Source organism: Oncorhynchus clarkii, chromosome 26 (assembly GCF_045791955.1).
Source record: "Oncorhynchus clarkii lewisi isolate Uvic-CL-2024 chromosome 26, UVic_Ocla_1.0, whole genome shotgun sequence".
Lineage (NCBI taxonomy): Eukaryota > Metazoa > Chordata > Actinopteri > Salmoniformes > Salmonidae > Oncorhynchus > Oncorhynchus clarkii.
The window spans coordinates 24,308,040-24,320,807 of NC_092172.1; the positions used below are offsets into that span (position 1 = coordinate 24,308,040).

General features: G+C 42.3%; 1 protein-coding gene across 1 annotated transcript in view; it reads left to right on the forward strand.

Annotated features, from left to right (window-relative positions):
* Positions 1–10,894: 10,894 nt before the first annotated feature.
* LOC139384756 (tubby protein-like) overlaps positions 10,895–12,768 on the forward strand; it is a 57,927-nt gene continuing 56,053 nt past the window's right edge. The window contains exon 1 of the mRNA XM_071129629.1: positions 10,895–11,043. Within this exon, the coding sequence (XP_070985730.1) occupies positions 11,006–11,043 (38 nt within the window). The 5' untranslated portion in view covers positions 10,895–11,005. The remainder of the gene's footprint in view (positions 11,044–12,768) is intronic.

Sequence of the window (12,768 nt, forward strand, 5' to 3'; positions counted from 1 at the left end):
CAGACGATGCAATCGCATCACACTGCACACTGCCCTATCCCATCTAGATAAGAGGAATACCTATGTAAAAATTCTGTTCATTGACTATAGCTCAGCATTCAACACCATAGTACCTTCCAAGCTCATCATTTAGCTTGAGTCCCTGGGTCTGACCCCCGCCTTGTGCTACTGGGTCCTGGACTTCCTGACGGGCCACCCCCAGGTAGTGAAGGTAGGAAACACTGGCACCCCACAAGGGTGTGTGCTCAGCCCTCTCCTGTACTCCCTGTTCACCCATGACTGAGTGGCCAAGCACGTCTCCAACTCAATCAGTGAAGCGAAGACTTTTGGAGGATGCCTTGGTGCCAAGAAGGGCAGCAAAGAAGCCACTTCTCTCCAGGAAAAACATCAGGGACAGACTGATATTCTGCAAAAGGTACAGGGATTGCACTGCTGAGGACTGGGGTAAAGTAATTTTCTCTGATGAATCCCCTTTCCGATTTTGTTTGGGGCATCTGGAAAAAAGCTTATCCGGAGAAGACAAGGTGAGCGCTACCATCAGTCCAGTGTCGTGCCATCAGTAAAGCATCCTGAGACCATTCATGTGGGGGGTTGCTTCTCAGCCAAGGGAGTGGGCTCACTCACAATTTTGCCTAAGAACACAGCCATGAATAGAGAATGGTACCAACACATCCTCCGAGAGCAACTTCTCCCAACCATCCAGGAACAGTTGACAAACAATGCCTTTTCCAGCATGATGGAGCACCTTGCCATAAGGCAAAAATGATAACTAATTTGCTCGGAGAACAAACCATGGCCAGGAAACTCCCCAGACCTTAATCCCATTGAGAACTTGTGGTCAATCGTCAAGAGGCGGGTGGACAAACAAAAACCCACAAATTCTGACAAACTCCAAGCATTGATTATGCAAGAATGGGCTGCCATCAGTCAGGATGTGGCCCAGAAGCTAATTGACAGCATGCCAGGGCGGATTGCAGAGGTCTTGAAAAAGAAGGGTCAACACTGCAAATATTGACTCTCTGCATCAACTTCATGTCAATAAAAGCCTTTGACACTTATGAAATGCTAGTAATTAAACTTCAGCATTCCATAGTAACATCTGACAAAAATATCTAACGACACTGAAGCAGCAAACTTTGTGGAAATTAATATTTGTGTCATTCTCAAAACTTTTGGCCATGACTGTATGTTGTGAAATTGTTAGATATTACTTGTTAGCGATTACTCCACTGTCAGAGCTGGAAACACAAGCATTTTGCTACACTCGCAAAAACATCTGCTAAACACATGTATGTGACCAATATAATTTGATTTGATTTGGTGCAATGCCTTATGTTGCTGAATAACACTAGTCTGTCACATGTATTGATCTAGGAAGCCCCACACAAACCCAAACTATATCTTACTCTTTCTTGGCAGTGATGACAAACACCTTGTGTTGTTGGACAGACATTACCACAGTTTCCTTGACCTCGTGTTCCTTTTGGCAGATATATTCTATCTGATGAGAAGTGGAGGACAGGGCTGGGTGCAAATAGACTGCAGATGTATAATTCAAGACATAAGAGTCATTTTCAGTAAAAAGCACACAGATGTTTGTGTCACACAGTAGAAGCTTTGAGGACTTTTTATGCGTGTGCTCCCCCCATTCTCCCCCCTTTTTGAGGAGTGCACCATAAAAGTGTGAATGAGATTTGAATGTCAGTCAGGGGGCTGCTCCTCAAACTGAACACAGTCACATCAGACCCAATCAATACTGGGAAGCAGCCAATGCCCCCATTCACTTCCTGTTGAACCAACACACACACACACACACACACTGTTGTAAAGCTGAGAGATGTAGTACTCAGCTTGAAATAAGGAAGCCTCTGTTTGTACAAATCCCTCACAGGCACCCTCTGAAACTGCCTCTTGGGTCTCAGCCACCACTCCATCACTGCTGATTAGGTTTCTGCTGGATAATATTTGCATGTACAATTTATGCACTAATGAAAGCGCGTGCAGAATCCAGCTGAATCCTCCTCCAGCTGCTGTACTTGGTGGTAATTAGAGGCATATGACATCTAGCTACAGTGCCTAGTGAAAGTCTACAGACCCCTTGCACAGTTTTCACATTTTGCTGCCTCAAAATATAATCAAAAAAATGTAATTACATTTTTTTTCTACTGATCTACATATACTACGCCACATTTTAAAATAGAGACAATAGAACATTTTCAAAATGAATAAAACATAGAAACAATGATGTCTTGATTGCATTAGTACTTGGTTGAAGCACCTTTGGCAGTGATTACAAATGTGAATACTTTTGACTGATACTGCCAACTTTGAACAACTCTTAGGGAAACATACAGTGCCTTGCGAAAGTATTCGGCCCCCTTGAACTTTGCGACCTTTTGCCACATTTCAGGCTTCAAACATAAAGATATAAAACTGTATTTTTTTGTGAAGAATCAACAACAAGTGGGACACAATCATGAAGCGGAACGACATTTATTGGATAGTTCAAACTTTTTTAACAAATCAAAAACTGAAAAATTGGGCGTGCAAAATTATTCAGCCCCTTTACTTTCAGTGCAGCAAACTCTCTCCAGAAGTTCAGTGAGGATCTCTGAATGATCCAATGTTGACCTAAATGACTAATGATGATAAATACAATCCACCTGTGTGTAATCAAGTCTCCGTATAAATGCACTTGCACTGTGATAGTCTCAGAGGTCCGTTAAAAGCGCAGAGAGCATCATGAAGAACAAGGAACACACCAGGCAGTGACAGGGAAGATGGTTAAAATTGATGGGAAGATGGATGTAGCCAAATACATGACCATTCTGGAAGAAAACCTGATGGAGTCTGCAAAAGACCTGAGACTGGGACGGAGATTTGTCTTCCAACAAGACAATGATCCAAAACATAAAGCAAAATCTACAATGGAATAGTTCAAAAATAAACATATCCAGGTGTTAGAATGGCCAAGTCAAAGTCCAGACCTGAATCCAATCGAGAATCTGTGGAAAGAACTGAAAACTGCTGTTCACAAATGCTCTCCATCCAACCTCACTGAGCTCGAGCTGTTTTGCAAGGAGGAATGGGAAAAAATTTCAGTCTCTCGATGTGCAAAACTGATAGAGACATACCCCAAGCGACTTACAGCTGTAATCGCAGCAAAAGGTGGCGCTACAAAGTATTAACTTAAGGGGGCTGAATAATTTTGCACGCCCAATTTTTCAGTTTTTGATTTGTTAAAAAAGTTTGAAATATCCAATAAATGTCGTTCCACTTCATGATTGTGTCCCACTTGTTGTTGATTCTTCACAAAAAAATACAGTTTTATATCTTTATGTTTGAAGCCTGAAATGTGGCAAAAGGTCGCAAAGTTCAAGGGGGCCGAATACTTTCGCAAGGCACTGTATATGCATTGTTTTTATCAAAATTGCTAACGCTCAGTACATTTGGTTGGAGGTTATTGATGGCCAGCAATTGGTGGACAGCAATATTCAAACCTTCTCAAATTTTCAAGTAGGACTGAGACTGGACCCCTCAGGAACCCCTAACACTGCTTGGAAAGCCATTCTGGTGTGTCTTTGGCATAAAAATGTGTAATTGTCTGGTTGAAATATAGATCTCTATTCGGTTAGGTATTCAGAAGACTACAACAGGTTTTCCTCTAACTTTTTACCTCGGCTTTGCTACTTTATTTTTTGATGCTGACAAACTGCCAGTGACCAAGGGTTGAAACCGGTTCAGGGAACAGAATCGAAAACCAGAAAATAACCAAGTGATTTGAGGTACAGAACCCAAACTGGAAACGAAAGTGATCTACACTGTTCCGGAACAGAACCGTTGTTTTAAAAGCATGGGAACCAGTTAATAACATTATTTTATGCTCCGGGCATTTCTTTCCAGTCCCACAGAAATCGCAACATAGCGCCTATGCAAAGCCCTCACTCTTTAGTCCTACCTGTAGATAACAAAGTAGCCAAACTGTGTTTAGTATGCCCAGTGGCACAGCAAGCACAGAGAGGATATTCTCCGCTGCTGGCCTGCTCTCCAGGCACCATTACATGAGCCTGAAGCCGCAGACTCTGTCCAAACTCGTTTCTAAAAATGTATTCAAAGGCACTAGTCTGAGCTTAATAAGGCATTTTCCGTTAAATGTGTCTTTATTTCTAACTACTATAAGTCTCAGCCTGTATGCACAATTTATAGACTATAATGATTTAATACAACAAAATGTTGTTTAAATGCTGAGCGCTTAACATCCCTGACTCCCTACTAGCCTTGTGTGTCATACTCGCAAATGCTTCACAATGAATGACTTTGTAGGCTATAATTGAAATAATATAGCCTGAATAATTCCTTTTCTTAGGCTCTCTGTCTGGCTCCTGACCTATTTAGTGTTTATATGCTGTTTAATGTGACTTTAGCCTATTTGAAATAATAAGCACTTCTTTACATTCACCTTTCTTTACATTCACATGTTTTAAAAAAAATACTTTTCATTCAAATCACATGGTTTGGTTTCAATATTACAAAACAAAATGGTAGGTTCAGGTAGTCACAACAATGGATGGGTGTTGGTTAATTGTGATTTTAATGAATGGAGTGAATTTTTCTTCCTGTGAACGAGTGGTTTTTAGTGGAGCGGTTGGAAAGGAGTGCTGAAGCAGAACTCCATGAGCAATGAGCGGAATTTCTGACTGCTCAACTCAGCACACATACTCTGCTCTGCACACATACACACTTTTTCTCTATCTATCTACCCAACGTTTGCTCTGGTCCAACGTTAAACCAACTCGGAAGTTCAAAGACATTCAAAGATCCTTCATAGAAGCCTCTCCTCTGTTGGTATAATTCTGTGGGCCAAATTCAGATAATACATGTCATAACTTGATGACCAGCGCTTCAAGGCAAGCTTCTTCCATCCTCTCTTCTCCCCCTCAAAATTTAAGTTGCATCTCTCACTCTACACTTTGACACTGTGTGTGTGTGTTTGTCTTTCATTATGGATAAACCACGTTGTTACTGAAACATACAATTAGCTCTTAACGACTTTACTACACAGATTAAATCGCTAACCCGCTCCATAGCAAGCTGCTTTATCCGCGCTGATTGGTGAAGTAATTTAATGTTGTATTTTTTTAAAAGTATGATTTCAGAGTTTTAAAAAGGAACAGAAATCTGTACTTTATTTGGTTCGAACCGGTTCAGAACTTTATTTTGCTGGTCGGAACAGTGGAGTGGAACGAAAAATAATAATGGTTCTGTTCAAAACGAAATGATTGGAAAATTATTTTGTTTCCAACCCCTGCCAGTAACAAACATACCCATAACATGATGCAGTTGGCAAAAAAATACATACCTATAACATGATGCTGCCACCAAAATGCTTGAAAATACAGAGTGTTGCAATCTGTGATGTATTGGATTTGACCCAATTTAAGACAAAATACATTTCTTTGCCTTGTTGTCTTACAGTATTAATTACATGCCTTGTTGTCTTGCAGTATTAATTAAGGGCCTTGTTGAAAACATAATGGATGATTTGGAATGGATTTTGTAACACATCCTTTCATTTTGTCATTAATTTTGTCATTACATTTTTGGTTAATTTACAATTTTCTATCACGTTGAATCCATTTTAACCCCTTCTTAGATGGCAGCATATAGGGCTGTTTTAGTTCTAAAGCAATCGCTGGACCCATTAAAGAGCCTTGTCCAGACTGGTTGGTGCTGGGCAAAACTGAAAAATCAATTGATACAGTTGAAGTCGGAAGTTTACATACACCTTAGCCAAACACATTTAAACTCAGTTTTCACAATTCCTGACATTGAATCCTAATAAAACGTTAGGATCACCACTTTATTTTAAGAATGTGAAATGTCAGAATAATAGTTATTTATTTCAGCTTTTATTTCTTTCATCACATTCCCAGTGGGTCAGAAGTTAACATACACTCAATTAGTATTTGGTAGCATTGCCTTTAAATTGTTTAACTTGGGTCAAACGTTTCGGGTAGCCTTCCACAAGCTTCCCACAATAAGTTGGGTGAATTTTGGCCCATTCCTCCTGACAGAGCTGGTGTAACTGGGTCAGGTTTGTTGGCCTCCTTGCTCGCACATGCTTTTTCAGTTCTGCCCACAAGTTTTCGATTGAGGTAAGGGCTTTTGTGATGGCCACTCCAATACCTTGACTTTGTTGTCCTTAAGCCATTTTGTCACAACTTTGGAAGTATGCTTGGGGTCATTGTACATTTGGAAGACCCATTTGCGGCCAAGCTTTAACTTTCTGACTGATGTCTTGAGATGTTGCTTCAATATAGCCACATAATTTTCCTGCTTCATGATGCCATCTATTTTGTGAAGTGCACCAGTCCCTTCTGCAGCAAAGCACCCCCACAACATGATGCTGCCACCACTGTGCGTCACGGTTGGGATGGTGTTCTTTGGCTTGCAAGCCACCCCCTTTTTCCTCCAAACATAACGATGGTCATTATGGCCAAACAGTTCCATTTTTGTTTCATCAGACCAGGGGACATTTCTCCAAAAAGTACGATCTTTGTCCCCATGTGCAGTTGCAAACCATAGTCTGGCTTTTTACGGCGGTTTTGGAGCAGTGGCTTCTTCCTTGCGGAGCAGCCTTTCAGGTTATGTCGATATATAGGACAAATTTTACTGTGGATATAGATACTTTTATACCTGTTTCCTCCAGCATCTTCACAAGGTCCTTTGCTGTTGTTCTGGGATTGATTTGCACTTTTTGCACCAAATAACGTTAATCTGTAGGAGGCAGAACACGTCGTCTTCCTGAGCGGTATGAAGGCTGCGTGGTCCAATGGTGTTTATACTTGCATACGGTTTGTACAGATGAACGTGGTACCTTCAGGCGTTTGGAAATTTCTCCCAAGGATGAACCAGACTGGTGGAGATCTACAATTTTTTTTCTGAGGCCTTGGCTGATTTCTTTTGATTTTCCCATGATGTCAAGCGAAGCGGCACAGAGTTTGAAGGTAGGCCTTGAAATACATCCACAGGTGCACCTCCAATTAGCCTATCAGAAGCTTCTAAAGCCATTTTCCAAGTTGTTTAAAGGCACAGTCAACTTAGTGTATGTAAACTTCTGACCCACTGGAATTGTGATACAGTGAATTATAAGTCAAATAATCTGTCTGTAAACAATTGTTGGGAAAAAAATTTACTTGTGTCACGCACAAAGTAGATGTCCTAACCGACTTGCCAAAACTATAGTTTGTTGACAAGAAATTTGTGGAGTGGTTGAATTTTTTTTTTTTAATGACTCCAACCTAAGTGTATGTAAACTTCTGACTTCAACTGTACTTGATTGAGACAGAAATCCAGGGATTTGTTTTAAAGCAAACCGTTGCTGTTCAACAGCTCTGGTTGGAATATGTAATGTAATCAGTGGGATTTTAAGAGGCTGTGTCTTCAGAAACATAATGCTATTGTGTTTTCCAGGTGTGAAGAGGTATTCTCAACAAGCTTTGTGTCTAATTCCTTCAGAGTACTGTAATACTTGTCTCTCTTAGCAAGATTAATTAGTTAGATATTGAAATGTCTTTTGTCTTCAATCAGTTGGATAAGCAGGTTGGCCACATGCTGTTTTCCAACTACACAACAAAACAAACACACGCGTGCGCATACAGACACATTGACAAGGTAAAAGTGGTTCATCAGAGAGTGTGCATAGCATGTCCTGCATGCCTGATCAGACTGATGTATTATTAACAGTGTGGCTCCTCTCCTCCAGAACTCAGCTCTGCGGCAGTGCATCACACTGGCTGGACCAGATATTTGAAGAGACCATGCACATTTTACCCAGAGCAGCATTTTCAAAGGGAATCACATCAGCAAGGGTCCAGGGCACAGGACCATTATCACAATCACTGATCCTGCCATCCTCCAGTTTCCACAATGCCTCTGGACAAGCCTCTCACAAAGGTCTGTTTTGGGACAATCGAATTGCTCTGGGTAGTTTATAGTGTTAGTCCTTTAATGGTATAGCCATGACACGAGACAGCGCCTGAAACTTTTCTCATTGAATTGATTCTGTCCAGGGCTTGTTGGACATTTACTGCAGTATATTACATTTCTGTCCTTGGACATGTGAAAGTGTAGGTGAGTGTAAACAAGGAGGGAGGGAGTCTGGTAGCAGGGGCACAGTGAGAATTATGATGATGATGATGATGTGATGGCTAGCAGGGAGGAAAGGAGGGCGATAAGGGAGGGAGGGAGGGCGATCAGGGAGGGAGGGAGGGCGATCAGGGTGGGAGGGAGAGACCAGAGAGGGAGTCTGGTAGAGGAGGCACAGTGAAGATGATGATGATGGAACTAAAGGGGCCCCCTGCTGTCAGTCATCTACCTGACCAGATCAGCCCCAACTTCAAAGGGCTCCCACTCTGGCATCAAATATTTACCAGCCTGTTGTGCTTACACCTGCTCTGAGAAGACGAGAGGGGAGTAACTCGTCTGTCTGTGCTTTCAGACATCACACACTAATAAAGTACAGCACTCTGATGGACTGATGTTAGTAATGTCAAGGCTTACTATGACAGTCCCACTTTACTGTCATGCATTTAGAAATGTGTTCACAGTGTTTTATCACAGGCTAAGCAATCTGCAGCACAATGTTGAGTGTTGAAGTACAGTCCAGTGGTGCAGACAGACTATTATGGCTGAGCTTGATGATGGTAATGATGATAACTGTGAGGATGGTGATGGTAGTGGTGATGAAGATTTAGCTTATTTTCAACGAGTCAATATGTCAGAGGCACCTTTTTATTAGCGCTGTTGCCTAGCGAGAGTTGTCATATGGAGCAGCCCAGCACTCAGAAGATCAGAGTATGTGGATCTCTCACTATACAATTTAAGAGGGACAGAACATGTTGTACTTACTTAGTATCCCTGCACATTGTAAATATGGTTCTGGAACTGACCCTGTATACAGTATAGTATGCTTGCTTACTTTATCGTGTTCTTATTTTTTATAACTTGTTTATTTTTGTTCTACCTTGTTATTTTTAGTGTTACACTGTTGTTGATTACTGCGTTGTTGCGGTTAGAGCTTGCAAGAAAGGCATTTCACTGTACTTGTGCACGTGACATTAAAACTTGAAACTCCCCCAGGGCCCAGGCTTTCTCTGGATTGGCTTATTTCACAGAATTTGTTTCACCATGACTGTAATTTACCTCCATTTTATATTTCTACAGAAGCCTGGGTGTATTGCCATTCAGTTCTGTGTTTCCCAATACACCAGCGTACCAATGAACAGTAGCCTACGGATCAGTGATGCCTGTCGTTGAGGCATACCGTAAATAATTGAGAGAGAATGCTGAAGCGCCCTCAATACTGCCTGCACTGCCTCTGACGTGTTAATCTGTCACATGACTCCAGTGACATTTATTTGACTAGCATTGTGTGCTATTGTGACTAATATGCAGTGAAAAAGAAAGCAGATGACAGTATATCATCCCATAATGTGTGTGTACAGTATCTGTATTAAAATAACAGTCTTATCTACACTGCTCTGACCTTGTTGGGGAAAGTGCATGCATGTTCCCCCATGCCTCAGCATATAGTAGCACATCCCTAAGATTGTGTGTGTGTGTGCGCTGGGTGGTGCAGCAAAAGGTCTGTCAGCAGTTCTGAATATTAGAATCAATAGCCAGGTTCACTGAATGCACACTAAATCAAAGTGACTGAATGTGACCATGATAGAGATGAGCAGGAAAGAGCACATCATCCCGATGATGAAATACAGTTAAAACACTGTGTCTGGGGATATTGTGGTGAAAATACAGTATATGGAAGGGCATTTTTGTTACCATATAAAACTGGATGTTCACCAGGTCAGTCTATGTCATGGAAATGGCAGGTGTTCTTAATGTTTTGTACACTCAGTATAGGTTTGACAGAGAGAGCAGGCTGGTGTACCAGATTAATAGTTTATATATTTTATTTTGAAATGTAATGTTTATTAAACACATCTGCATTTGCATTTTCAGATTGCTGATTAAGCCAACATGGAATTGCATCAATAAGCAGTTTTAAGGGAAATATATTTGATTGATTTCATGTTTAGTAATAACCATCAGAACACACTAACGGTGGGTCCCCACCCTCCAGACCCCTCAGCTGCCTCTGCTTCACTCGGCAGCGTGTGTGTGTGTGTGTGAGAGCGAGAGAGAGCGGGAGAGAGAGAGACTGAGGCAGTCATTATCACAGACAGACAGTGTGTCTTTGTCCGGAGCATGTTAAATGACTATTACAATTACTCTGCACAGTCATATGTTAATGACATTCACTCTCAGAGAATGAATAAATCATGTCTCAGAAAACACATCTGAGTCCATGCTTTAGCAGCTAGGTGTGTGTGTGCGCGTGTGCGTTGACGCGGGAGGAAAGACCGAACGGGAACACTACGGCTGAAGCATTTAAAGCAGCAAGACAAAAGAGAATCTCTTGTACCTGTTTCCTCCGCCTTGCAGCTTGGTGCTCGATTCCGCTCTAACTGATGCTCAGAGAGATCATGTGAGAGATTGAGTGCCAGGGATAGAGAGGTGGAGGAGAGAAGTGAGAGAGCGCTGAGAGCGTGAGTGAGAACAGAGCAGGGTGTGAGCGAGATAGACAGAGCACGAGAACCAGAAAGAACCCGCACATGAAGGAGAGGAGACTGAGAGAAGGGGGTTGTTTTATGTGTGCTGCTTGTGTGCATGAGTGAGGAGCCTTCCTGTCTGGATCGTTAGTCATCTCCAGCCCCAGCGCTGGGCTCTGTGCTCCATAGGCTGTACTGACTGAGGAACACAGGGACATACAGACAGAGGCTAGGGGACTTTGAGAGGGCTGTGCAGAGGATGTGCTGGCTGCGTGGGCTCTGTCGCCGTGATCGCTGTCTCCAGACCCCTCAGCTGCCTCTGCTTCACTCGGCTGCTGGCGCAGGTCCCCACTTAGCCCAGCACTCGGAGGACATCAGCAGTCAGTGGTAGAGAGATGAGCTCCAAGCACTCTTCCGACTGGATCCCCTACAGGTACAGTACAGTTCTCTGTGTGCTAGTCAAGACTCAACAGACCACAAGAGAAGGGAGTGGGTGGATGTTTGTGTGTACAAGTGTGAATAGCTATGCATGTTCCAGCACTATTAAGGATAGAGAGAATAAAGGATAACACCTGGGAGCATGCTTGGAAGTTTAGATTGTTGACATCAATTGACTATTCGCTAAGCCCCACCTCAGAATTTTGGGCAACAAATCTCAGTGCTTCAATGGATAGAAACTCTCCATGAGTCTGACACCTCAGGCAACCTCACGTGAAAAATGGTTTTCTTTAAAATATAAATAGTTTAAATGGTTAAATAATTGAACAGTGCACATGGGGTAGTACTTTCTACTGTGATTCCTGAAATGCAGAGCCTCTTGGAGTATTTTTCGAATCTGAAATGATATGTTTATTTGCTCAGCTGGTTAGTTATCTCAGTCTCATTGACCACAAAATATTGCTAACTAGCCAGCCACTTAATATAACTTGTTTTCTCTAAATGCATGTTAGCTAGCGAAGTTAGCCATGTTGTTGATACAACTCCCAACTGCTGTCAACATCAGGATACGATTTGAGAGCACTAGCTAGTTTAGCTCCAAAAGGGATCTGCATCCCAATATGGCGACCAGAGTATGGGCGAGTGGGTGTGTCGAAAGGAAAGTAGTGGGCATTAGGAAAGGACTGGGTGTGTCAAGGAAAGTAGTGGGCATTAGGAAAGGACTGGGTGTGTCAAGGAAAGTAGTGGGCATTAGGAAAGGACTGGGTGTGTCAAGGAAAGTAGTGGGCATTAGGAAAGGACTGGGTGTGTCAAGGAAAGTAGTGGGCATTAGGAAAGGACTGGGTGTGTCAAGGAAAGTAGTGGGCATTAGGAAAGGACTGGGTGTGTCAAGGAAAGTAGTGGGCATTAGGAAAGGACTGGGTGTGTCAAGGAAAGTAGTGGGCATTAGGAAAGGACTGGGTGTGTCAAAAGGAAAGTAGTTGGCATGTGGAAAGGAGTGGGTGTGTCGAAAGCACTCTGCTATAGGTTAGATGGTTTTGATTGGTGGTGGGTGTTTTTATTTTCTTTCATACAATTACAGCACATTGAGCTATCCTACTGTGAGAGTTTGGACTTGTTTTTAAACCAGAGGATTAACCTGAGTCGTATTTCACTAAGTTGTATACAAATAACTGTACATTTTCAGTTATAAAACTGATGATTGTTTATTTTTTATTAAAAATATTGATGGTTGTACTGTTGCTTCATGCGTTGTATGTGTGTGCTTCCTATGACTGTCACCCTGATATTGGTTACTAGTTAGCTACTTTGCACGCTGTTGCCGGACAGTAGTGCTTGTCAAGCGGGAGAAAAGGGCACTGTGTCCTGGTGTTGCCATTCATGCCCTCCCCATTGAGTAGTAGACAGTTATCAATATAGGCTGCTATCCTAATTGATATAAAAAAATGGCCACGTTAGCTTCCGCCGGCGGTTATCGACACGTCGTGCAGTCCAATCAGACACGCAAAATTGTCTTGAGTGGCAATAAATCTGCCCAATTGGCTGATTTGCTTTCCGTACACCCACTCCTTTCGACACACCAACTCGCCCATACTCCGGTCGCCATATTGGGCTGCAGCTACCCATACTTGCCAAAAGCTGTTAGCTAGTAGCTTTGACTGCATGCTGACTGCATGCTCTGGAACTTTGGCAACTACTAAGAATTTTTTAAACCTAACGC